At 36.8% G+C, this 23,198-nt stretch overlaps 5 protein-coding genes across 9 annotated transcripts; 4 read left to right on the top strand and 1 right to left on the bottom strand.

Annotated features, from left to right (window-relative positions):
- The first annotated feature begins 2,113 nt into the window (after nt 1-2,113).
- Nucleotides 2,114-3,396, top strand: neurl2 (neuralized E3 ubiquitin protein ligase 2). The gene is made up of 3 exons (XM_084433824.1): nt 2,114-2,223; nt 2,334-3,061; nt 3,148-3,396. Exons 2-3 carry the CDS (start codon nt 2,344-2,346, stop codon nt 3,261-3,263), a joined length of 834 nt encoding a protein of 277 aa, XP_084289950.1. The 5' UTR covers nt 2,114-2,223; nt 2,334-2,343; the 3' UTR covers nt 3,264-3,396.
- Nucleotides 3,397-4,208: 812 nt separating this feature from the next.
- msrb1b (methionine sulfoxide reductase B1b) lies at nt 4,209-5,500 on the top strand. Its single transcript, XM_084433827.1, has 4 exons — nt 4,209-4,489; nt 4,700-4,842; nt 4,931-5,045; nt 5,177-5,500. Exons 1-4 carry the CDS (start codon nt 4,435-4,437, stop codon nt 5,194-5,196), a joined length of 333 nt encoding a protein of 110 aa, XP_084289953.1. The 5' UTR covers nt 4,209-4,434; the 3' UTR covers nt 5,197-5,500.
- A 1,033-nt stretch (nt 5,501-6,533) lies between these two features.
- On the top strand, nt 6,534-12,002 carry meiob (meiosis specific with OB-fold). Of its 2 annotated transcripts, XM_084433825.1 has the most exons (14): nt 6,534-6,654; nt 6,926-6,999; nt 7,231-7,288; nt 7,366-7,497; nt 7,654-7,726; nt 7,824-8,019; nt 8,173-8,273; nt 8,373-8,425; nt 8,514-8,609; nt 8,722-8,820; nt 8,930-9,074; nt 11,010-11,196; nt 11,453-11,539; nt 11,621-12,002. In XM_084433825.1, exons 2-14 carry the CDS (start codon nt 6,928-6,930, stop codon nt 11,726-11,728), a joined length of 1,407 nt encoding a protein of 468 aa, XP_084289951.1. In that variant the 5' UTR covers nt 6,534-6,654; nt 6,926-6,927; the 3' UTR covers nt 11,729-12,002. The 2 variants fall into 2 exon arrangements, with proteins under 2 accessions (XP_084289951.1, XP_084289952.1); XM_084433826.1 differs by lacking the exon at nt 6,534-6,654 and having other exon boundaries at nt 6,805-6,999.
- Nucleotides 12,003-12,010: 8 nt separating this feature from the next.
- On the top strand, nt 12,011-18,885 carry mlst8 (MTOR associated protein, LST8 homolog). 4 transcript variants are annotated; one of them, XM_084433828.1, is made up of 9 exons: nt 12,011-12,178; nt 12,388-12,544; nt 13,456-13,507; nt 13,627-13,789; nt 13,870-13,945; nt 14,040-14,192; nt 14,617-14,741; nt 14,864-15,027; nt 17,570-18,885. In XM_084433828.1, the coding sequence occupies exons 2-9, from the start codon at nt 12,416-12,418 to the stop codon at nt 17,686-17,688; spliced, it is 981 nt and encodes a 326-aa protein (XP_084289954.1). In that variant the 5' UTR covers nt 12,011-12,178; nt 12,388-12,415; the 3' UTR covers nt 17,689-18,885. The 4 variants fall into 4 exon arrangements, with proteins under 4 accessions (XP_084289954.1, XP_084289957.1, XP_084289956.1 ...); XM_084433831.1 differs by having other exon boundaries at nt 12,045-12,074; nt 12,372-12,544; nt 17,570-18,884; XM_084433830.1 differs by having other exon boundaries at nt 12,051-12,178; nt 12,356-12,544; nt 17,570-18,884.
- bricd5 (BRICHOS domain containing 5) lies at nt 18,302-22,940 on the bottom strand (the record flags this gene model as incomplete). Its single annotated transcript, XM_084433833.1, has 6 exons — nt 22,854-22,940; nt 22,051-22,179; nt 21,819-21,965; nt 21,634-21,741; nt 20,226-20,379; nt 18,302-18,396 (listed from the first exon to the last, which is right to left on the bottom strand). Exons 1-6 carry the CDS (start codon nt 22,905-22,907, stop codon nt 18,302-18,304), a joined length of 687 nt encoding a protein of 228 aa, XP_084289959.1. The 5' UTR covers nt 22,908-22,940.
- Nucleotides 22,941-23,198: the final 258 nt, after the last annotated feature.

Raw genomic sequence — 23,198 nt, forward strand, 5'->3', positions numbered from 1 at the left:
AAAACAGTCTGAAACAGTCCGAATATAAACACTTATTATAGGTGTACCGTTACAGTGAATCAGGGTAAGACAAAAACAAAAAAAAAACGGTTTGGAAAATGGATTCATGATGTACTCGCTCATTATATCATTTTTGTACATTTTGTAAAACAATACCAAGTATTTGAATGTGCAGATGCCACAGCAAACAATCAGCTGCGCTATGTGGATAACAATGTGATCGCTAACAAATTGAGTTAAAGTTCAATAATAACTCTCGAGTATGGGCCTATATAGATGCTTGATTATGATTTCACTTTTTTAACTTTAGTTAGTGTGTAATGTTGCTGTTTAAGCATAAACAACATCTGCAAAGTTACGACACTCAAAGTTCAATGCAAAGGGAGATATTTTCTTTTACAGAAATCTATTTTTAAGGACTACAAACGACAACGAGCTTCTTCCAGTGTTGGTGATATCACAAACCCTAAAGTACAGTAGCCCCGCCCACTGATTCGAGCATGACAAGTAGTAGTAGGTATATAACAGACATGACCTTAACACTGGATCTAGTAACCAAGCGATAAACATGCCTTTGAAGAGTGCAAAATGTTGTGCAGTGCCATGTTGTGGAAAAACACAGTAGCTGCATTGGTTTTGCAGAGAGCAAAAATACTATGCCGTGCCTTCTATATTGAATCCGAAAGGAACGGCGCAACACACTTACAGTTTTTACTGCAGTCACTATTGCTTTGTTACAGATCAAAGATTTATTATGTACGGATTATGTGTACATAACTAAAATCACCAGTGCAGTGACCAGTGATTTAGGCCTATTGATTCATGTAGGCCTACCTACAGTCAGATGTTTTTTAAACTGTGATTAAATTTCAGAAAGCGATCAAAGCACGCTATGTAAATCAAACCGCAACGATTTTGATTGTGTTAACACTGTTAGTTATGATGAAAGCATTCGTTAGTGTGCAGAAATCTATTTACAATGACGAGATCTCTGCATTCATGCGCTCAACATATCTGTAATCGGTTACAATGCTCATCACTGCAACCTTTCACGCCACGATCTAAATATGATGCTATAAACAACACTTTTCACGATTAGTAAACTTTAAGAACTGTAATTGTCAAAACGTACTAAACTTTTGAGAGAATTCCACATGTAATACTAGCTATAACATATGCAAAGATGTTAGCCAATCACAGCAGTGGGCGTTTACACTGAAGTCTCACAGCAGACACGCCCCTTAAAACAGAACATTCAAATCAGAGGGCTACAATCAGGGTAGGGAAAATGCCTTTTATTTCTAAATAATGACCATTTTTGATGTAAAAATCATATGAACATCATACTAGCATTTTTAGCGCACCCCTGGAAACATAATAAAATAATGCAGTTCGTAACGCAGCGCCATCAGTTTCATGACAGAACTTTGTATTTTTTCAATAGCCTCAAATTCAATTTAACATCATCCTGAAATTATCTTTATTTGGACATGCGCAGAAATAAATTAATATTAAATAATGGTGGATATTCTGAATATGTTAGCAGCTATCTTATTTGCTGTCTGATTTCTAGAAACTGGAATATGTAGCCTACTGTCTCCGGTTAGGAGAATCAGATTAATCCATACTAACATAATCATAATCATAGTCTGACCACACCGACTGATATAAGAATATTCTTGAGCATGTGGACGAGGTCAATTAATCTGACATTAAAACAGCAAAATAATAAAAAAATGTAAACTCCCACAGTGCAGCCTGTCTCCGAGTCCTCACTAATATTTCTTTATCTCACACTGTGCTGAGATGGGGTAAAAGAGGACAATTTGGCCTAGATAAAGATTTGTGACGCTGTCTTAGCACAGTTTTCTCTGCACTGAGAAGATAAATGTTATGCAAGCTCACTTTGTACTTCCTTATGAAAACCATAAAAATAAAATAAAAACAATGACACTATGATCTCTAACAAAAAAACTTTGAGTATTTGGAGTATTTTCAATGAGCAGTTCTAATCTGAAGGCTAAAACTCCTACCAATCATTATTCTTCACTCAGCATATCTTACCAGCTATTTAAAACCACCAATGCCACATGCAGCAGGTCAAAAATAGTCTGCCTTTCAGAACTAGAAACCCCAGGCCACAAGGATACCATGTGGTGGAGGTATACGCTAAAAAGACAAGGACTATGCCCAGAGAAGAGGAGAGCAAACACTGAGGATAATGTAAATATTCTGCTTTCAAAAGAGTGACTGACTCATTGTTTTATCTTAAGTGCATTTGTATTATAGGCTTGAAAACATTTCACTTATCTTGTTTTATTTAACTTGTAAAGAACTGTCAAAATGGCAGCTGTTTTTGGTCAGTTTATGGAATTTCACTCAGTTCATGGGACAAATGTGAAACTGGACCTCTCGGGGACTCAGGCCACCCGAGTAGAAAGCTTTGCAAATGGCGTCTGCTTCAGTAAAGACCCTTTAAGCCCTGGCGAGATCTTCCTAGTGGAGATTGAGGAGAAAGAATTGGGTTGGTGTGGTCATTTAAGGATTGGACTTACTGCCCATGACCCACGAACACTGGCAACTGTGCCAGAATACTCTCTGCCTGATCTTGTGGAAATGGGAGACAGCTGGGTGTTCGCAATAACAAGAAACCATAATAAAGTCATTGAGGATGGAGGAGAAGCAGAGGGTGGTGAACAGCCAAATATAGGTGATGAGGCAGGAAACAAGCCTAAAACATTTTTTACAGACACTCATCTGTATGTAGAAAACATGAGCATACCAAGAGACAAGTTGGTGGGACGCAGTCGACCCGGGAGGTTCAGTCACATCCTGGATGATCTGTACAAAACCAATGCTTTACCCCCAACTGCCCGCCGCAGTCGGATAGGGGTTGTCCATGTACCTAAGGGACAAGGGTATGGCAACATGCACATTATCATCAATGGTGAAGACATGGGAGCCTCTGCCAAGGGGATCCCCACCAATAAGCCACTGTATGCCGTTGTGGATGTATTTGCAGCTACTAAATGTGTTCGGATTGTCCAGGTGGAATATGGCTGTAAGTTTAATTTTTACTTGCTAATATGATTTTACATTATTGTATGACAGACTGTAATGATTCCTCTCTCTGCCCCTTTGTTTTAGTTTCTTCATTGCAGATGCTCTGCCGAAAGACCATTCAGAAACACATCGTTCACAGAATGGCTTTGGACTGGTTGGAACTTCCGGAGTTACTTAAACACTATTGCAAATATGAGTGAGCAAAACCTATCAAACATCTGGGTAGATGCAGCAAAGACTTTTAAGACTGAGATTCACTAGAATGTTTTTTCTCTCCCTTTTGAACACAAGAAACATGTCATCTGAACAATTTAATAAATGTTCCTCAAACTCAAGCTTTGTAGATGCAAATTATTACATCAAGAGTGGCATGAGCACTTACAACTTGATAATTCTACTAATTCTACTTCATTATTTAGCCTGCTATTATTAATTGATATAAAAAGTATAATTTATACCTGCATTAATTAAAATATGAATTTATAAATGTATCCTTAGTACACAATTGGGTCTGGACCTTTCTTTTATGTTTGTAAAATGTTAATTTAAAAAGTCTTCTCTTTGTTGTTGTTAATGAAAAATACTTGCATTTTCACTTGTGGCCTCAGATTTTGGACAGATTTTACTGTATGTATATATATATATTTTTAAAGATGTTGCTCATGAACATTCCATGCAATATTTCATAGCATTCTGTTAAAACTTATTATTATTATTTGATTTAATTAATCATTTGAATGAATCATTTGAATGAAATAAAGTATAAAAAATGTTTTTAATAAAGTATAATTTGTACATGTTTTTACATATTGAGGAACACTTTACAATAAGGTCTCATTTGATAACATTAGTTTTAATGTATTAACTAACATGTACTAACAATGAGCAATACATTTGTTACAGTATTTATTAATCTTTGTTAATGTTAGTTAATAAAAATACAGTCGTTCATTGTTTGTTCATGTTAGTTCACAGTGCATTAACTAGGCTAATGTTAACAATTACAACTTTTGATTTGAATAATGTAGTAAATGTTGAAATTAACATTAACTAAGATTATTAAATGCTGTAGAAGTATTGTTCATTCTTAGTTCATGTTAACTAAAGTAGTTAATTACTGTTAACTAATGAAATCTTATTGTAAAGTGTTACCCATATTTTATATCAAACAATCATTTTACCACGTAGATTTGAGTGTTGATCTGCACTGACACCTAGCGGTCCTTTGGGGGAAGTTCAACCGAGCAGTTTTGTAATGGTCACGTGACCGGAACATTGTCTTCGTTGTTTATTCAGTTTCCCAGCTTGTCCTCGTACTTGATCTGCGCATAAAATACGCTGTTTGATTTATCTGTTGATCTCTGTCAAACAATGTCATTTTGTTCATTTTTCGGGAAGGAGTTGTATAAAGATCATTTCAAACCCGGTAAGTATTTATTTATTTTCTAATTCATTATTTAACCTGCCCCCTTTACCTTTAGTACGATTATGATGTAACTTAATAAATTGGATGAACGAACTGATGCAGCGACAGTCCCTTTACTATTTGCTGTACTATTCCATAGCTAAGAAAACAAAATGTTTGTGTTATGTTAATTTTAAAAGAACATTTTCCTGATTTATTGTTTCTCTGCAGGTATATATGTTTGTTCCCAATGTGGACATCCACTCTTTTCAAGCAGATCCAAATATGCCCATTCCACCCCTTGGCCTGCCTTCACAGAGACCATCCGAGAGGACAGTGTAACAAAAATGATGGAGTCATTAACAGCCTTCAAGGTTAGATCAGATTCAAAACATTAGTTAATATTTAAAGACACCACAAATAGGTTCATATGTGTTCATACATGTTAACATGCATGTGCAGGTTCTGTGTGGCAAGTGTGGTAATGGACTAGGCCATGAGTTTCTGAATGATGGGCCAGAGGAGGGCTTATCACGCTTTTGAATATTCAGTCACTCGCTTAAGTTTGTCCCAAAAGGTAAGTCATCACCACCACCACCACCAGCAAATGTAATTTTCTGTATAATATGGCGGTATCATATGGCTTTATACTTATTTACATAACTAAGTAACCACTTGAATTCATCCTCAAACTTTTTTTCTCATCAGATAAGGTTGATAAACACTAAGCGAAGTGATTGTCCATGCTGATGAGGCTGCTGCTGCTTTGCACACTGGTAACCGGATGTTCAGCTCATGAAGTGGACAAGGGAAAAGCCCCAGATTGGGGGTCCTGTTCACAGATATATTATGACCGTCCCGGACACCACAGAGACCAATGCAAATATATTTTTATACTAGTCTGCATAAGCTAATATGAGCATGTTCAAGATTTATCATGAATGAATGAAAATACTTACTGATAAAACCAGTCTCGAATATTATTGATGTAAAATGTTAACTGTAAACCTTCAATAAAGCAATTTACGTGTCATTATCGAGATTATTATTAGGCCTATTATCATATACTATTAACAATAGTAAAATACTTGTAACATTATAATAACCTTATTATATATACAGTTATACAGGTTAGAGTTTTGTGAATTTTTGGAATGAAAGATCAAAAGGATAAACAATGCAGATTTATTTTTACAGTCATCTTTGATCATATTCACCAGGGGTGCCAATAATTCTGACTACAACTGTGTATATATATATATATTTATATATATATATATTTAATGTAAATGGCCCCTGAGTGATGGGGTTAATGGGAAGACTAATTATAAAGCAAAAAAAAAAAACCCAGCTTAACCACTTTGTCACATCAAAATAAAAATTGAAATGGACCAAAAACATGGAGACTGTTTTTTTGTTTTTTTTTTATGAGAAATCAGCTTGAGGAAATTTAAGGTACATCTTTGTGTCTGTGACCAAATCAAAGATTGATAAACTGAAAATAAGTTTACTATTAAAAAGTATAGCTGAACATCAGTTCACAAAAATAAAATATATTGTTTAAATTGTTATTGCCTTGAGTTATTTTGGAATAAGTGTAAAAACACTAACTTGATGACATACTTGGTTTTAATAAATGGAACATTAATTACATATATAAAAATACAAAATAGAATTGTATTTGGTTTCTTTCATCTTTTTTTCTGATAGTGTAGTAAGTAATGTTTATTTAACCAGAAAAATGTGACATTAACTGAACCACTGCACACCACCACGAATATACGATATATATATATATGTGTGTGTGTGTGTGTGTGTGTGTTACTGTATTTCAACCGAATTGTTCATCCGAAATCTTATTAGTTTATTGATTCCTGCATGAATGTGTGTATTTTATTGTCATAAATACATAATTTATTGAAACTGTTCCTATCACATAGAAACTGTCTTTTTATTTTGTTTTCCGCTATTAAAATTTGAATTAAAACAATTATTTTTGTTTCATTTGTTGTTGTTGTTGTTTTTATTTTAAATATTAGCAGCAGTGACATCCATAGACTGTAGGTGACATCATGTCTTGAACCGCCAAAATGACGCTGCTCCGCACGCGCTCATGTCGGAAGAAGAAACGGTCACATTTCATCATAGCTCGAGAGACCCTTCATTCTTCGCGCGCTCTTGACTTCGTAAGAATAGAGATTTTTCACGAAGCTTAACCAATAATAACAAGTTGATTAATCAGTTAAAGAGTATTTAAATTATATAACGAGTTATATACAAATGAAGTAAGAATTAGCAGCGAAACTCTTTTACCTCAGCGTTAGTTCGTCAGGTCAATAGGAATGTTGCTAGCTTTTTTGTTGTTGTTGATAACTCTCATTTGCTAAGTTAGTTGGATATTACTTATTGGAATTACATAGTCATGAGTGTTTTTCTGTTGTGTCACTGTTGTTACAGAGATGAAAATGACGTACGCTCCAGTACAACCATATTTGCCAATATGTGACCTAAACATAAACATCACACACTCGGTGAGAACTTATTGAGGCAAATATCAGAAGACTTATTCTTGAGTGCCTGGTTATGGTGGTATCCTAATTTTAATGAATAATTGGCAAATTACATAATACATTATTTGTATCTGTTTATTCTAGGCTACTTAGTTTTGTGATGATAAATGGCTTTTAACCAAATTGGCCTTTAAATGCATGTAAGGAATGTTTTCAATTCGAAAAATAAGGTCTTTTTTGTTCATTTTCCAGAAAGTGGTTGGAGTAATAATTGGGAAATCTGATTCAAGAGGATTTCCAGACAGGAAAAGTTGGTTACATTACAAATTTCCTGTTTTCATTTTATTATATTTTATTTTTTTTAACAGTCTTTTCTTTTGATTTCAGATGCTGGCTCTGAAAGGTTCACATTCAGCTTCACCGTAAAAGATTCACCAGAACATTTTATTAATGTGTCTGCATGGGGAAACGAGGAATACATCCAAGGACTGAGCAGTCACTTTCAGATTGGGGACTGTGGTGAGATTTAGCAGTAGTAATCATTAATTGTAGATGTCACATTCGTGTGTTAACAAAACTAACTACTAATAATTGATGAAATACAAAAAAACTTATAATAATAGATGAACTACATTGAACTGAAACTGTGAGCCAAAATAGCATCTTCTGTTTTAGTTGTGATTGAAAATCCCCTCGTTGTGACCAAAGACTATGAGAAAGAAGAAAGATTTTGCCCTTCAACTCCCAGGTAAAAAAGAAAAAGAAAATGAAAAATCACATCTAACTAATAAATATTCTGTACCATACTGTATTTGTAAGTGATACATAACCATATTTCATCTCAGTACCTACAGGCTGTTGGTAACAGAGACTCACTCAAGCATTAGAATATGCTCAGATTTAGAAACAGAGGCCAGGATTCTGCCGCTATTCCACATCCCGATTAAAGACCCAAGGGACTTCTATTCATTGGGAGACATTACTGCAAATGGACAGAGTCTGGATGGACACATTATTAACATTCTAGCAGCTTTGCAGTCGGTTAGATTCCAACAATGTACTGTCATCCCTTCACACGGATGTCAGGGAAGTTAACACACCCTGACATCAGTGGCTGGTGGGCAATAAAAAAGCAATTTTCCACCCTGCAGATGTAAAGATCCTTTTCAGTGACTGAGATTTTGTCATCCAAAGGTTGGAGAGGAGAAATTCTTCTCAAAATCTGATGGGCGCAAAGGACAGAGGCTAGAAATAAAGCTCTTTGATGACACTGGGACATCATTTCCTTTAGTGTGGTGAGTAAGATTGCATTAATTCAGTTTGTTTTTTAAAATGAACAGCAAACATCAACGCCAAACACTAAATAAAGTGATTTCATTTCTTTTTTAATTCAGTTGGGATAAAGAGACCATTCGGCTGGTACAAACACTGACTCAAAAAGAAACGGGTAATATGTTTATTGGCCTGTTTATTTTTCAATTGCAATTTCTAATATGTGGGGAATTTAATTAATTTGTACTTTTTTTTTCCCCCAGTGCTGTTTATTGCAGATGCTCGCATCACCTTTGACAGTTTTCGTAGTTGTATGATAGCAACAGCGACCTCAAAAACAATAATTACCGTCAACCCTGGTAGTGATGTGATATGCTGAATTAAAGAATATATTTAAAAACTTACTATTGTAATGTTTTAACCAACTGACTTTATCGTTAAAATCCTTATATTCTTTCAATTGCATTTTAGATACGGCAGAAGCCAACCAGCTGTACACGTGTATAAGGGAACTGTTAGAAGCCGGAGGACTGGACGACCAAGACATCCTCTCAGGTGATGACATGCCATGTAAGTCGCTTGATCTATATTCATCTTGACCTCTACATTAACAATGCAGTATGTGTGTAGCCCATAGAGTAACACACAGTAAAACTGTATCCTTACATTTATTTCTCAGTGGATTCCATTAGTGATGTTCTGACTGTGAACCAACTCAAAGCCAGAAGTCAAGAACATGCTGATGTCTTTCATTGCATAACATATGGATTCATCACAACTCTTGATCTAAGTTCCTCCATCTCCAAAGTCATTCGCAATAAATGGTAAGTGTGCAATGCTTTGACAGTTTTGTGCAATGATCTAATCGGGGTTTCCACGCATCCTGGAAAATTATAGTTTTTTTTTTAGCCGAGAATGAAGAGTTTATTGCTCCCTGAAACAATTACCGTTAGTAGCAGAAAGCGCTGTGTTCGGGGACGCTGAGATTTGACACGTGAGAGAAGTATTTTGAATGGTCTCATATCGGCCCTTGCATCAGTTAGCTAATGTTATTAACTGTTAAAATGTTTGCTGCAAATGTCAACTTGGTAAGCAGCTACCTAACCTTAACATTACATTTATTAACTTACTAACTAATAATTTTTATGTATAATATAAGGCAGCGTTCAGCATGGCAACCTACAGCAGTGACACAGCCTGGTTTATTTAGTTCTGATTGTTGTCAAAAGTACTTTGGTACTATTTCTATTCTGAAATAAAAAAATAAAAAAATGTTTTTAGAGCATTAAAGCATTGTTGCCAATGTTGAGCACATGAACGCAATGACCAATAAGGGTTTTTTAAGAAGTTAATTAGAATCCTCTCAATAGTGCTTTTGATTATAAAGGGAGCATTCTTTGTTTGCAATCTGTACAAAACCCATTCACCATTTGAATAGAAGTTTTATTTTTCACGCTGCTAAGCACACACTGCAAAGTTTCAGGAGGGACAACCATTTTTAAATGTGGGAATGAATCCAAAATTGTGTTGATTGACAGTGATAACCATAGCAACAGACAAGACAAAAAATAAATGTGTGCATTAAAGGTCCCGTTTTTCGTGTGTTTATGAAGCTTTGATTGTGTTTACAGTGTGCAATATAAACATGTGTTCATGTTTCGCGTGTAAAAAAACACAGTATTTTTCACACAATTTACTTATCTGTATACCGCTGTTTTCACTGTCCTAAGAACGGGCTGATGACTTCCTTGTTCTATGAAGTCCCTCCTTCAGAAATACGTAACGCGTTCTGATTGTGCCAGCGGTTCCTGTGTTGTGATTCGACAGCAGCTTAGCGCACGTTGCCCTTAAAGGTCACGCCTCTTACCATAACGTCAGAGAATGTAGACGGGCTCTGATAACGTGGAGATAAATGCGCTCAGGGAAGGCCAAACAAACGTGATTGGACTCCGGGATGAAAATAACAGCGTCTCGACGACATGGCGACAAACACACTCTACAAACGCAACTCTTCCTCTTCTCCGTGGGAGCGCAACAAGACCACGCCCCCTTTTTTTGTGTATTCCTGTGGGCGGAGGTTAGTCAAAAAACTGTTCTAGTGACGTCATTAAAGCAGGAAGTAGAGGGATGTAGTCCAAACCGGCCGTTCGCTGTAGGCTTTGAAAGGGGACTTCTGTTAAATAAAATACCTCGCTTGGCATTGAACTTTGAGCTTTATAATTTTACAGATATTATTTATACTCTAACAACAACATTACACACTAACTAAAGTTTGAAACATGGGATCACGAAGAACGGGACCTTTAAGTGTAAATGCAGACTAACAGACCTGCCGGTAACAACAAGTACATGTAATGTGTTCACTTGACCCATTTAAAGCAATGTTTACATAAATGTTTGACGGCTACATGCTCATTTTTTATCTGTTATTTATTATTGGCTTTTGTTTAATAATTGTATTTTCAAAAAGTAAAATTTCCAATATTTTTTTGCTATAGTATTGAAATTGGTTTTGAGAATCATTTGTCATACTGTATAATTAAAAAATATTAAATAACTGATTTTATAGTTAAGTCATGGCTATAAACTGTACGTCCTTTAAAGACTTAAAAGGAATATATTACTTTAGAGCCTGATCCTTGTCCATTATTGCCGCCGTAGTGAAATTGAAAATGTCCTAGAAAATGCTCACTGAAAAAGAGTGGAAACCATGCCTAATGTTCACAAACCTCAGTTTTAATAAATCATTTCTCCACTAGTGCCAAATGCAAATTTCGAATCAGTGAGGAGACTCAGACGTGTTCCAATGATGCCTGTCCAAATCAAGGACAACAGCTCCAGGCTACCAAAGGCTTTGATCTGCTGCTGGACATCAGTGATCACACTGGGACTTTGCAGTCGTGCAACTTGGCAGGAACAATGGCTGAGAAAACCCTGGGCTGTAAAGTGAGCGCATCTAATACTTGCAGTAATGCTGGTCAAGACTAAATGTATCATCTCACCTTAACTTTTACAACTATTTTGTCTCTGATAAAAACCTTTGTGCGTTGATAACAACAACCCTTGGGTTCATTCACCTGACCTGTGTCTAATCATATATTATATTAAGTAAACATTTAAATGAACTATGTAAATAATATTTTATAGAATTTGTATGTCTGTGTTTACTGTAAAGAATAAGTCAAATATTTTCTCTTGACAGACAGAAGCGTTTTTGTGTCTGTCGGAGTCTGAAAGGACAATTCTGCAGTGGAAGTTCCTTCTGGAGAGATGCAAAATTTATCTAAAGGTTAATCATGTTGACCATTTGCCACTTATTTTCAATATTGAACATTTAAGGATGTAATTTAATCTTCTTTTTAAATGGTAGGTTCTTCCATCTCCTAAAAGCAGAAGTGGAATGAGGGCAAGGATTTTGTCATGTGCACTCGCTGACCCCGTTGAAGTGAAGCAAAGCCTTGCCTCCTCTGTGGTTTGATGCTGTTTTGCAACAAAGCGACACGGCATGGTTCCTCATGTGAAATCAAATAAACTATAGGCCAGCTTGTATTAAATTCACTTTGGTTCAAATGCATATGTAGTGACTAATAATATATGTATTTTTTGACATTTTGCTCCAATGTCGCATTTGATTTCATTGTATTGTAACTGGTCTATAAATTAATTAACTTGATGTATGTTTCTTTGCATGTTTGTTTCAAACTAATTTAATTTGCTCAAATGCTTTAACTAATAAAAACAATGAATACTGAGCACTGCTGCCTCGGAACCCTTTATTTAAGAATTGTTTCCGTGAGGACTGTTTTGGATGGAGCGCCGCTTAGGTTTGACATTTGTAAATAATGTTCATTTCGCTGTTGAGATCATAGTTTTATATGTATCTAATCTATTATCTAATCGAATTTTTTAGTGCATTATTCGTCCCCAGGTAAGAACATTGACTCTTTCTTTTTTTCGAATCAAGTTGCATCTTTCAAAGAGCATTTTAACACCCTAAAAACAATGTCAAGCTATCAGAACAGATTGTTCTCTTGATCTTGTTGGCAGCATAAACAGAAACAAGTGCATTTAAACGTATCGAGGTATATTCATGAATGTTCAACAGCCACAGCTAAAACGAGGCATTCTCCTGCGAAGTTGTGGTTAGGTCTGGATTGAGTTCATCATGAATGTGAATCAAGGCACCGTGGGCAGTGATCCGGTGATCCTCGCCACTGCTGGTTATGATCACACCGTGAGGTTCTGGCAGGCTCACAGCGGCATCTGCACACGAACCGTCCAGCACCAGGACTCTGTATCCTTCACCAACAACAGCGTTCACATGACTACGAGTCTTAACACTTTTAAAAAGTTCACTTTGTATTAATGTCAAAATAGAAGTTTTGGTTACACTTTATTTTAGTGTCCTTGTTACGTGTACTTACTGTAATAATAACAGTAAATTATGCATAATTACACGCAACTAACCTAACCCAAACCTATTCCTAACCACAACCATATAGTAAGAACATGTTGTTAATTAATATTACTTAGACTACTTATATAATTACATACAAGTATTATACAAGTACGTGTAATTACATGCTAACAAAGTCACCCTAAAATAAATGTGCTTTACAACTATTTTAAAGTGTTGACTAACAAACAGCACATGTAAAGTACTTGATTATAATTTTAACTGTAGTGCATTATTCAGTATTAGTATAATATAATTTAAATGTACTAAATTGCAACTTCATCATTACATGTGTAATTACAAATCTATTTAAATAGATATATACAATAAAAATAATGAGTGTTCAATAATAATATGTTCAATACAAGTGTATTTTAGTAATCATACATGTCTGTAAGTACATTCAGAAGTACACTTTAACCATATTTGAAAATCAATTGATGTAATTATGAAATTACATATAAAAATGTACTTTAGTCCTACTTAAGTGGGTCAAAAATTGTACACTGCAGTTCATCTAATTGCATTTAATAAACATTTAAAATATAATACATTTTCATTTAATTGCAAAGAACATGTGATTAAGTTTCTTAAAACATTAAATTCACTTTGCACCTAAGTATTTTTTTTTTTTTAAGTATAATTTTTCTGTAATAAGTACTACGTGTACTTTCCAACATTTACTTCTTTTTCACAAGGGACTGCTGGTACAAAAAAAATACTTTAAAGATGCTTAACTCAAACACCAGCAGGTAAATTCTCTTGAAGTAACGCCTGACAGAAGCATGATTGCTGCTGCTGGTAAGTTCAGCACGCACCTCATTACGCATAAAACTACAATTAGAGCAAACTGTTTTTGTTTTTGTTTTGTTCCTATACTTGTGTTTTTTTCACACTGTACTTTTGTTCTTGCATTTCAGGTTATCAGCACATACGCATGTATGACTTAAACTCAAATAATCCAAACCCTGTGATCAATTACGACGGCGTCAGCAAGAACATCACGTCTGTCGGCTTTCACGAGGATGGTCGGTGGATGTACACGGGTGGGGAAGACTGCATGGCTCGCATCTGGGACCTGAGGTAGCGAAAGCTTTCTGCTGTGTGTATAAAGTCTGTTTTGAGATGTGATTAAGTGCTACTTAAGTACTGTTTTCATTCAGGTCAAGAAACCTACAGTGCCAAAGGATATTTCAAGTCAATGCACCTATTAATTGTGTGTGTCTTCATCCCAATCAGGTCAGTTGGATAATATTTCATTATATGCTACTGATGCTCACAATCAAACCAGTCGAAAAAACAACTAAAGTTTCTCTAAATGTATTTGCTTCAGGCTGAATTAATTGTCGGGGACCAAAGTGGTGTTATCCATATCTGGGATTTGAAAACAGACCACAATGAACAGCTCATCCCAGAGCCAGATGTGTCCGTCAATTCAGTCCATATCGATCCTGATGCCAGTTATATGGCTGCAGTCAACAGCTCGGTCAGTAACCAATAACACTCCTTAAAGGGATAGTTCTCCCAAAAGTTTTAATTCTTTCATCATTTACGCATAAGACTTTCATTTATCTTTGGATGAACGGAAATAGACAGAATGTCTATCCACCCAAAACTCAGATTCTTCAAAACGTTTATAAAGAGATTGTAAAATAAAAAATCCATAATATCTCTTTATGAACCTTTTGAACCGGCAGAGTTTTGGGTGAATAGACATTCAATGGAGGAACCCATGAGATGAGTCATGTCAACCCGACATGAGGGCGAGTAAATAACAACTTTCCCTTTAAACCTTCAAAATGCCACACTGCTAATGAAGTTGTCCTAATGTGTACTGCATATATCCATATTACATCTGAACCGTTTAGTTGAGGTTGGTCAGATTTGGTTCATTTTTCCTTTCACTGTAGGGCAATTGTTATGTATGGAATTTGGCTGGAGGAATAGGTGATGAGGTAACACAACTGATACCCAAGACCAAGATCCCAGCTCACAAACGCTACTCGTTACGCTGCAAATTCAGCCCAGACTCCACGTGAGTGTCTTGCAAAACACTAATCTGAGGAACAATGGGAGAACAGTGAAAAATGTAAATAGTTGATTCTTGTTTACAACTATTATACAAATCAGTGCTTCATTTTTTCATCTCTTTGCTAGATTACTGGCCACATGCTCTGCTGACCAGACCTGTAAAATTTGGAGAACCTCCAACTTTTCTCTAATGACAGAGTTGAGTATTAAGAGTAACAACCCTGGAGAGACGTCCCGAGGTTGGATGTGGGATTGTGCCTTCTCTGGAGATTCACAGTACATAGTTACAGGTGAACACACGCTTTATTTTACAGTACTGTTCTGCATGTACATACGATGTACTTACTGTAGTAACTGGGTAATAACTAGGTACTGGTCCTGAAACTACCCTTAAACCTAATCTTAACCAGTGTAGTTAACTTATATTACTCAGTACTTTGTTGGAAATAAAGAGCAACCAGTTTTGTGGTATGGTTAGGTTTAAGGGTGTAAGGGAAGGATCAACGGTTGTTACTAAATTAATTAATTACAGATTTAATTACATGCAGGTATTTTTTAAATACAAGTACAATGTAACAACATGTTTGTACACAATAAGTGCATTATATCAAACTATTACAGGTGCTGGTCATAAAATTTGAATATCATCAAAAAGTTGATTTATTTCAAGAATAACAGGTGAAACTAATATATTATATAGACTCATTACATGCAAAGTGAGATATTTCAAGCCTTCCTTTGTTATAATTTTGATGATTATGGCTTCCAGCTCATAAAACCCACGAAAACAGGATTTAAAATTTTTTGAATATTACATGAACTCACACAGTAATTACACAGTGATACCATGGTCATTGAACCAGGTTTTGGTTCTTTTGGCAGTGTGGGCAGGTGCAAATCCTGCTGGAAAATGAAGGAAGCATGTAGTGCTCTGAAAATGTCCTGGTAGACGGCTGCGTTGACTCTGGATTTAATAAAGCACAGTGGACCAAAGTCCTCTTTTCTGATGAGAGCAAATTTTGCATCTCATTTGGAAACCAAGGTCTCAGAGTCTGGAGGAAGAATGGAGAGGCACACAATCCAAGATGCTTGAAGTCCAGTGTGAAGTTTCCACAGTCTGTGTTGGTCATCGGCTGGTGTTGGTCCACTGTGCCGTCCACTCAACGCAGCCGTCTACCAGGACATTTTCAGAGCACTTCATGCTTCCTTCAGCAGACAAGCTTTATGGAGATGCTGACTTCATTTTCCAGCAGGATTTGCACCGGCCCACACTGCCAAAAGAACCAAAACCTGGTTCAATGACCATGGTATCCCTGTGTAATTACTGTGTGATTCATGTAATATTCAAATTTTCTGGGATTTTGATTTCGTGGGTTTCATAAACTGTAAGCCATAATCATCAAAATTATAACAAATAAAGGCTTGAAATATCTCACTTTGCATGTAATGAGTCTATATAATATATTAGTTTCACCTGTTAAGTTGAATTCTTGAAATAAATCAACTTTTTGATGATATTCAAATTTTATGACCAGCACCTGTAATTTAAATGTAAGTACGGAGTACTTAAAGACACTAACCCCCAGTTTCACAGACTAGGCTTAAGGCTTGTCCCCGACTAAAATGCAATTTTTCAACTGAATGCAACTTCTACTGACATATCTTAAAATCTGTCAGTGTCATTGTTTTGTCTCAAGATGCACACCAGTAATGTTTTTTTTTCTAAGCCATGTTTATAAAAGCTACTTTAATGTCCTAATTGAACTAAGGCCTAATCGTGACCTAATCTAAGCCCTTTCTGTGAAACCAGACCTTAATATAAAGTAGGTCCAACAACGACAAAGCAACTATTGCAAATCCATTGTGTCAGAAGTACCACAAGCGCTTGAAGCACGTCAACAAATAGGAGGAAGCATCATTTTACTGTCGGGAATTTGTCATGCCGTGTCGCGCCACATCCAGTGTAGACAGCATCAGTACTGATTATAATGGCTTTTGTCGCGTCGTGTCGTGCCGTTCGCGTCTGGTGTAGACACAATATAAGTTGTTGTTTTGATTTGGTTCTTGTTTGGCTGTTGTTGTTGTTGTTGTTGTTGTATTCTGCCTTGAATGTTACACACAAGCCAAAATACTTCATGCAAAATATTCTGGTCAGTAGTCAGAAGTTTACTTCCTCTTTCTTAATAATGTTTGTTGCCTCCTTGAGCTTAAATAACTGCTGGCAGCCTTTTGTAATATTTGCGTATGAGTCCGGAGTGAGAAAACTGGATCTCAGCATCATTGAGCTACTGTAAGGTGAACTCAAACGGGGCAGATCATCCTGGGAAACCAAAGAACTTACAAGACCTGGAGTGAGCTGTATAATCTTAGCCACCATGTTGACCATTTTATGTAACTGACTAAAAAGTTAGAACCAGTTTTGAAGAAAAGAATTAGATCATTTAAATTAAATAAGTTTATGCAACCACGTTTTAGTAAATCTTGGCCACATTGTACTAATTAGTTCCCTCATTTTGATTTAGCCTAACTAAAACAAGGGAATTAATTATTACAACGTGGCCTCGATTTAGGAAAACGAGGGAACAAATTATGATATTGTAACAAGGGAAAAAATGTGTAAAACGTGCTTGCGTATGAGTAAGTCGTTGGAAACGAAATCTTAATTTGTGACTATGTTATTTTTTTCCTGCATGTCGTGTGTTCTCCATGTGTCAGGACAGTGCTAAAATATGTTTTTCATTTTTCTTTCACAACTGTATGTTGCCCTCAGTGGAATCATTTGAAGCGTTCCTGCTTATATGTTAATTGTTGTGTATTGTTGTGGATTTTCAGCGTCCTCTGATAACCTGGCACGTCTGTGGTGTGTGGAGACCGGAGAGATCAAACGGGAGTACAGCGGCCATCAGAAGGCTGTCGTGTGTTTGGCTTTCAATGACAGTGTCCTTGGATAGTATGCCGAAGAAACTCATTCAGCTGTCATAACACCCGACATCTGCATCTATGAACCATCCTCATGGTATTAAATGGACTTGTTGCATTAATGATAACCCTCAATGGCTATGATGATGAAGACAGCAAAAAACTGTCAAAATGTTGTATCCTTATCATTGCTAATTCAAATGTATGGTAGGATACATATACTTTGTTGCATATACCCATTGTTTGTATGCATCCACACATTTTGTCAATAGATGTTACAGTAACACAATCCGAATACATTTAGCTTTTGATTATTATCCAGACATCACTGAATGATTCCTTTCTTGAATTAAAATATATGAGTGACTGAACACAATGGTGCTTTATTGTAGACCAGCAGTGTTTTCCATTACTCGTCTGCATCAGGTTACAGTCTTTGAGCCAAGTCATGTTCAAACCACTGCAAAAATGGGGCTAAATACAAGAGAGGATGAAGATAAGGATTTATCAGATAACATGACAAGATGGTTCTGGCTTCGTTGCCAGATTAAAAATGGCATTTGTTTAGCCTTTCCAGTTGCTCTCATCGACGTCAACACATTTGTTTGTTTGCCTGGCGTGTGCTGGTACACTGGTACAGGAATGTCACTCCGGCAGGTAGTAGAAACACACAGAAACGCAAATGTTGCTTGGGAAGCAGATGTCGATGCAGAAGTAAATAAGTCTTTGTTTCCCGGGACCTTCAGGGAAAAAAGGAAAGAAATCTCAAGGTTCTTATTTCTATAGATGTGCCGATGACAATCATAATCAATGTCCTGTTCCTTGTTCATGCTCTGCTGGTTGTCACTCTAAAAAGGTCACAACTCCATGTAACTGGACTACTGGATCAGGTTTCTGTCACACTGTGCTCTTTATAGAGAAACTCAGCATGTTCTTGGCTTGTTAAATGTCTTCTGTACATTTCTTGTCACAAAAATCAATTGATACAATGTTTTAACATTTTATTTAAAAGTACAATTTACAGTACAATTTTAGTTTAGTACAGCATTTGTGGTATTAATTACCACTAAAATGTATTTTCTCCTTAAAATAAAATAAAAAATCTGGGCTACATTGAAGCACTTCCAATGGAAGTGAATGGGGCCAGTTTGGAAATGACAAAGTACTCACTGTTTCAGTAGTTTTAACATGATTTCAGTGTAAAACAAATAAATCCCTTTTCTACCTTTCCTGTGTGAAGTTATACCCAAATGTACAACTTTCTCACCATGGCAACGTAACCCCTAAAACCCTAAAACAACCATAAAACTGTTAGTAATACAAACGTTTTAACACAAGAATGCAGGTTTAATGTAAGTGTTTATGGCCTGGTTTTAGAGACAGGGCTTAGAATAAGCCAGGATTAGGCCTTCAGTTCAATTCAGGACATTTAAGTATAGCTTTAATAAACGTGCCTTAGGGGAAAAAAAACATGGTGGTGTGCATCTTGAGACAAAACAATAACACTAACATATTTTAAGATATATCAGTGCAAGATGCTTTCAGTTAAAACAAGCATTTCCTTGTCTGTGAAACCAGGGGTAAATGTCTACAATTATATTCACTATATTTCTGCTTTTAAATCATCCCAAAAATTGGCCACTTCCACTATACATGCTTCACTGTAACCTTGATTTTTTCTTTTTTTTTTCTTTTTTTTTGGTAATCAACATTATGCCACAAATGCTGTCATTTGATTGTTGTTGTTTTTTATGTTTTTGAAAGTCTTGCATTCATTTGATCAAAAATACAGTTATAAAATGTAATACTGTGAGACGTTATCACAATTTAAAGGGATACTCCACTTTTTTTGGAAATAGGCTCATTTTACAACTCCCCCAGAGTTAAACAGTTGAGTTTTACCGTTTTCGAATCCATTCAGCCGATCTCCGGGTCTGGCGGTACCACTTTTAGCATAGCTTAGCATAGATCATTGAATCGGACAGGACCATTAGCATCTCTCTCAAAAAAATGACCAAAGAGTTTAGATATTTTTCCTATTTAAAACTTGACTCTTTTGTAGTCACATCGTATACTAAGACCAACGGAAAATGAAAAGTTGCAATTTTCTAGGCTGATATGGCTAGGAACTATACTCTCATTCCTGCGTAATAATCAAGAAACTTTGCTGCCGTACCATGAGTCCAGCAGGCGTAATGATATGACGCGGCGCCTGAAAATAGTCCCCAGCTCAGTAACTTCCAACGTGACCGGGACTAAGTTTGTCTAACCTATTAGACCTATTTTCAGGCGCTGCGTCATATCATTACGCCTGCTGGACTCATGGTACGGCAGCAAAGTTTCTTGATTATTACGCAGGGTACGCGCGCTACACACAGCCTACGACGTAGCTACGGCGTGAGTTCGACGCAGAAGTATAAATAGGCCTTTAAGTGTCACATGATCCTTCAGAAATCATTCTAATATGCTAATTTGATGCTCAAGAAACATTATTATCTATATTGAAAACAGTTGTGTTGCCTAATATTTTTTGTGGAAACCGTTCTTTGATCGTTTGACATAATCTTACCATCAGATCTTCTAGTCCAGTACACAGAGGCCTGCTGACAGAGGGACTGAAGAGGTTCTTGAAGGGTGGAAGCTTCAACACGACTGCCGGGCAGCACTCCCAAAAACTCGGTGTGTTTTTCAGTCTGATTTCCCACCACCCAGACCTGACGAACCTGTGAGAATCATCACATATCTCACTGTATATCATTGCAGAGTAAATGATCCTCTAATGCTGTGATACCGACTCACCGTATTGTTCCTGTGTGAACTCATACACTGTATAACTCCTAAATGTATAATTGTGCCTTGATGGGTTTAAGTGTTTCCTCTAGTACAAAAGCCATTTGTAATTACACCACTTACTCCAATGAGAGATCAGATAGACACTTGTTAAAGCGGAGTGATGCTTGAGCGAGCCTGAGACAAGCAGTTTATGCCTCTCAATAGCTCATTGTGCACCAAAAATTGGAAATCTTATTCAAAAGGCTATTGACCACGGATTGAGTTTCCCAAAAAGTTTTCTAATGGCTTTAATCAAACGCAATGATGCAAAATCTCAACCGAGACCAAAGTTTTAAGTGGTCAGCGATACTTATCGGTTCAACAACCCATGCCATTCTGCGCAGATCATAACCCAGCGCATGAATCTTGTTAAGTGCCGAGAGAAGTGTGTCCAGCACAGGTTTGCGGACGGGAGCTCTGTCTTTCCAGTAGTGACTTATAAGAGGAAAAAGCCAACAGAGTGGCCATTGTGCACCCTGTGGTCCTATCCTGTAACGCGATCCAGCCAAGGTGGATCAGATGGTCTGTGGAATTCGGACTCGGCTACACTAAAACCCTCCTGAGCTGGTGCGGTCCATTACTCCCTTTCTGGAGTCACGGAGGAGAAAGCAGCCAAAAGTGCTCTCTAATCTTCCCAAGAGCACTGGGGTGGAGCTGCGTTCAAGTGTCAGTCAATTTGCCGGCCAGCTTTACGTTTAAATGGCATATAGGGTCTTGGCTGCTGAATGTGATCCGGTTAAATACACCGTGGCAACTGACATTCTCATTCATATGGTAAAAATACGAGACTCGACAATTTATTCCTGTGATGGCAAAGCTGAATTTTCAGCAGCCATTACTCTTCAGTGTCACACGATCCTTCAGAAATCATTCTAATATGCAGATTTGGCGCTCAAGAAACATTTCTTATTATTATCGATATTGAAAAAAGTTGTGATGCCTAGTATTTTTTCAGGATTCTTTGATGAATAGAAGGTGTTCCAAAGAAAGCTTTACTGTCACTTTTGATCAATTTAATACACCTTACTGACCCCAGGTTTTTGGACGATTGTGTGTATTCTATATACAATGTATTATTGCAGGTTAACATCAGATCTTTTGGTCTGGCTCAAAACTAGGAAGCTCGACAAGCAGAAATCCTTTACCTGTTGCTCCGACTTGTTTAGTTGAGATTGCACATTCTCGTAATCCAAGCTTTCCATCCGGCGAAGAAAGCAGCTGTCTTGGTTGTCAGGTTTGTAGCATACCAACCCCTGAGGAAGAGAGATAGGGAAATGTAACCGAGCTTTAGAGGAAAAGCCTAATCTGTGCAGAAAGAAAAGAGTCTTACATGTCTCATGTCAAAAATCACCGTGGAGGTGTAGTTGACATGGGAAGTCACAGAGTAGGTCACTACGTTGTTGTGCTTGTCAATCAAAGCCGACTGATTGATCAAGTCACCCATGTGATCGGGAATTCTGACAACCTGCAGGGAAGACTGTGTGGAAAATGGTTTGTTTTCAGTGCTAACGTGTTTAATAAAGCTTGAAAATGTTCACATTTTGAAACGCTCGGACTCTTACTTGTGTCTTATGCTGAAGCCCTAGATGTGCCGTCACACTGAGAGCAATGATAACAATGAGCAGCATGGCAGTGAGACTGCACCAGAGAACTTTGTGAGGAACCCTGGAGGAGCTGATGGGACCACAGTGCTAGGAAATCCAAACACACATTCATCTCCCTCCGAGTTACATTTAAGGCCATTGCACATTCACATTAAAGAATATTTATGTACACATAAGCAAGACATAAAACAGAGCTAAGCAAAACACAGACTGACATATTTGTGCTACATCCTTAAAATAAAAATTCCAAAAGATTGGTTTTGCAGTGATGCAATGGAAGAACCATTTTGGGTTCTCTAAAGTACCTTTCAATGAACAGTTCTTAAAAGAACCTTTTTTTTTTCTTAGTGTTAAGAACATCTTAATAATCTAAAGAACCATTTTACACTACACTGTAAAAAAAAAAATTATGATTTGTTATCACAACATTTATCTTTTGGAAAAATTAACTTAGATAATTTATGTGGTTCAGATAACCTAATATTTTGAGTTTCTGGTGATTAAACCAATCTCTTTCATTGTATTAACTATTTTTTTTTTTATTTCAATGAACTTAAAATCGAAAGGCAACCAGGTTATTTACTTTTTTTTAAGTTAAACCAACAATATATATTTTTACAGTGTATATAAAAAGAATTTGCGCCATGGAAAGGTTCCATTGATGCTAAAGAACAATATATTCCAATAAATAACTTTGATTTTTAAGAGAGAAGCATGTTTTCTGCTAATGGAAACAGCAATATAACTACATGAACTCTCACCATGCTCTGTGGGTCCTCCAGACTGGTTTCTGAATGCTTCCAGCACCTCACCATTCTGCCCTGTTTTACTTCTCCTCACGGTACCTGTCTTACTCTTTTCTGTATAAGCCAATGTTCATGACGGAGACTGACCAGCAAAGCCTGCGGTATAGGTGTCTTAACTTCTCCCTGCCATCCTCTGCCCCCCACCTCTTGCCTCACACCAGGTAGTCCAACCCACTGGCTGACTACCCCTATACCAGACAATAGACAAAAGGGAAAGGTAGATCGGCACTGTGGACAGGGCTTTTCGTCGCAGAGCCAGTTTTAAGGCATCGACTGGCCTTGCCTTTAGGCTGCTGACTG

The sequence above is a fragment of the Rutilus rutilus genome (assembly GCF_951802725.1).
Source record: "Rutilus rutilus genome assembly, chromosome: 16".
In the NCBI taxonomy this organism is placed as follows: Eukaryota; Metazoa; Chordata; class Actinopteri; order Cypriniformes; family Leuciscidae; genus Rutilus; species Rutilus rutilus.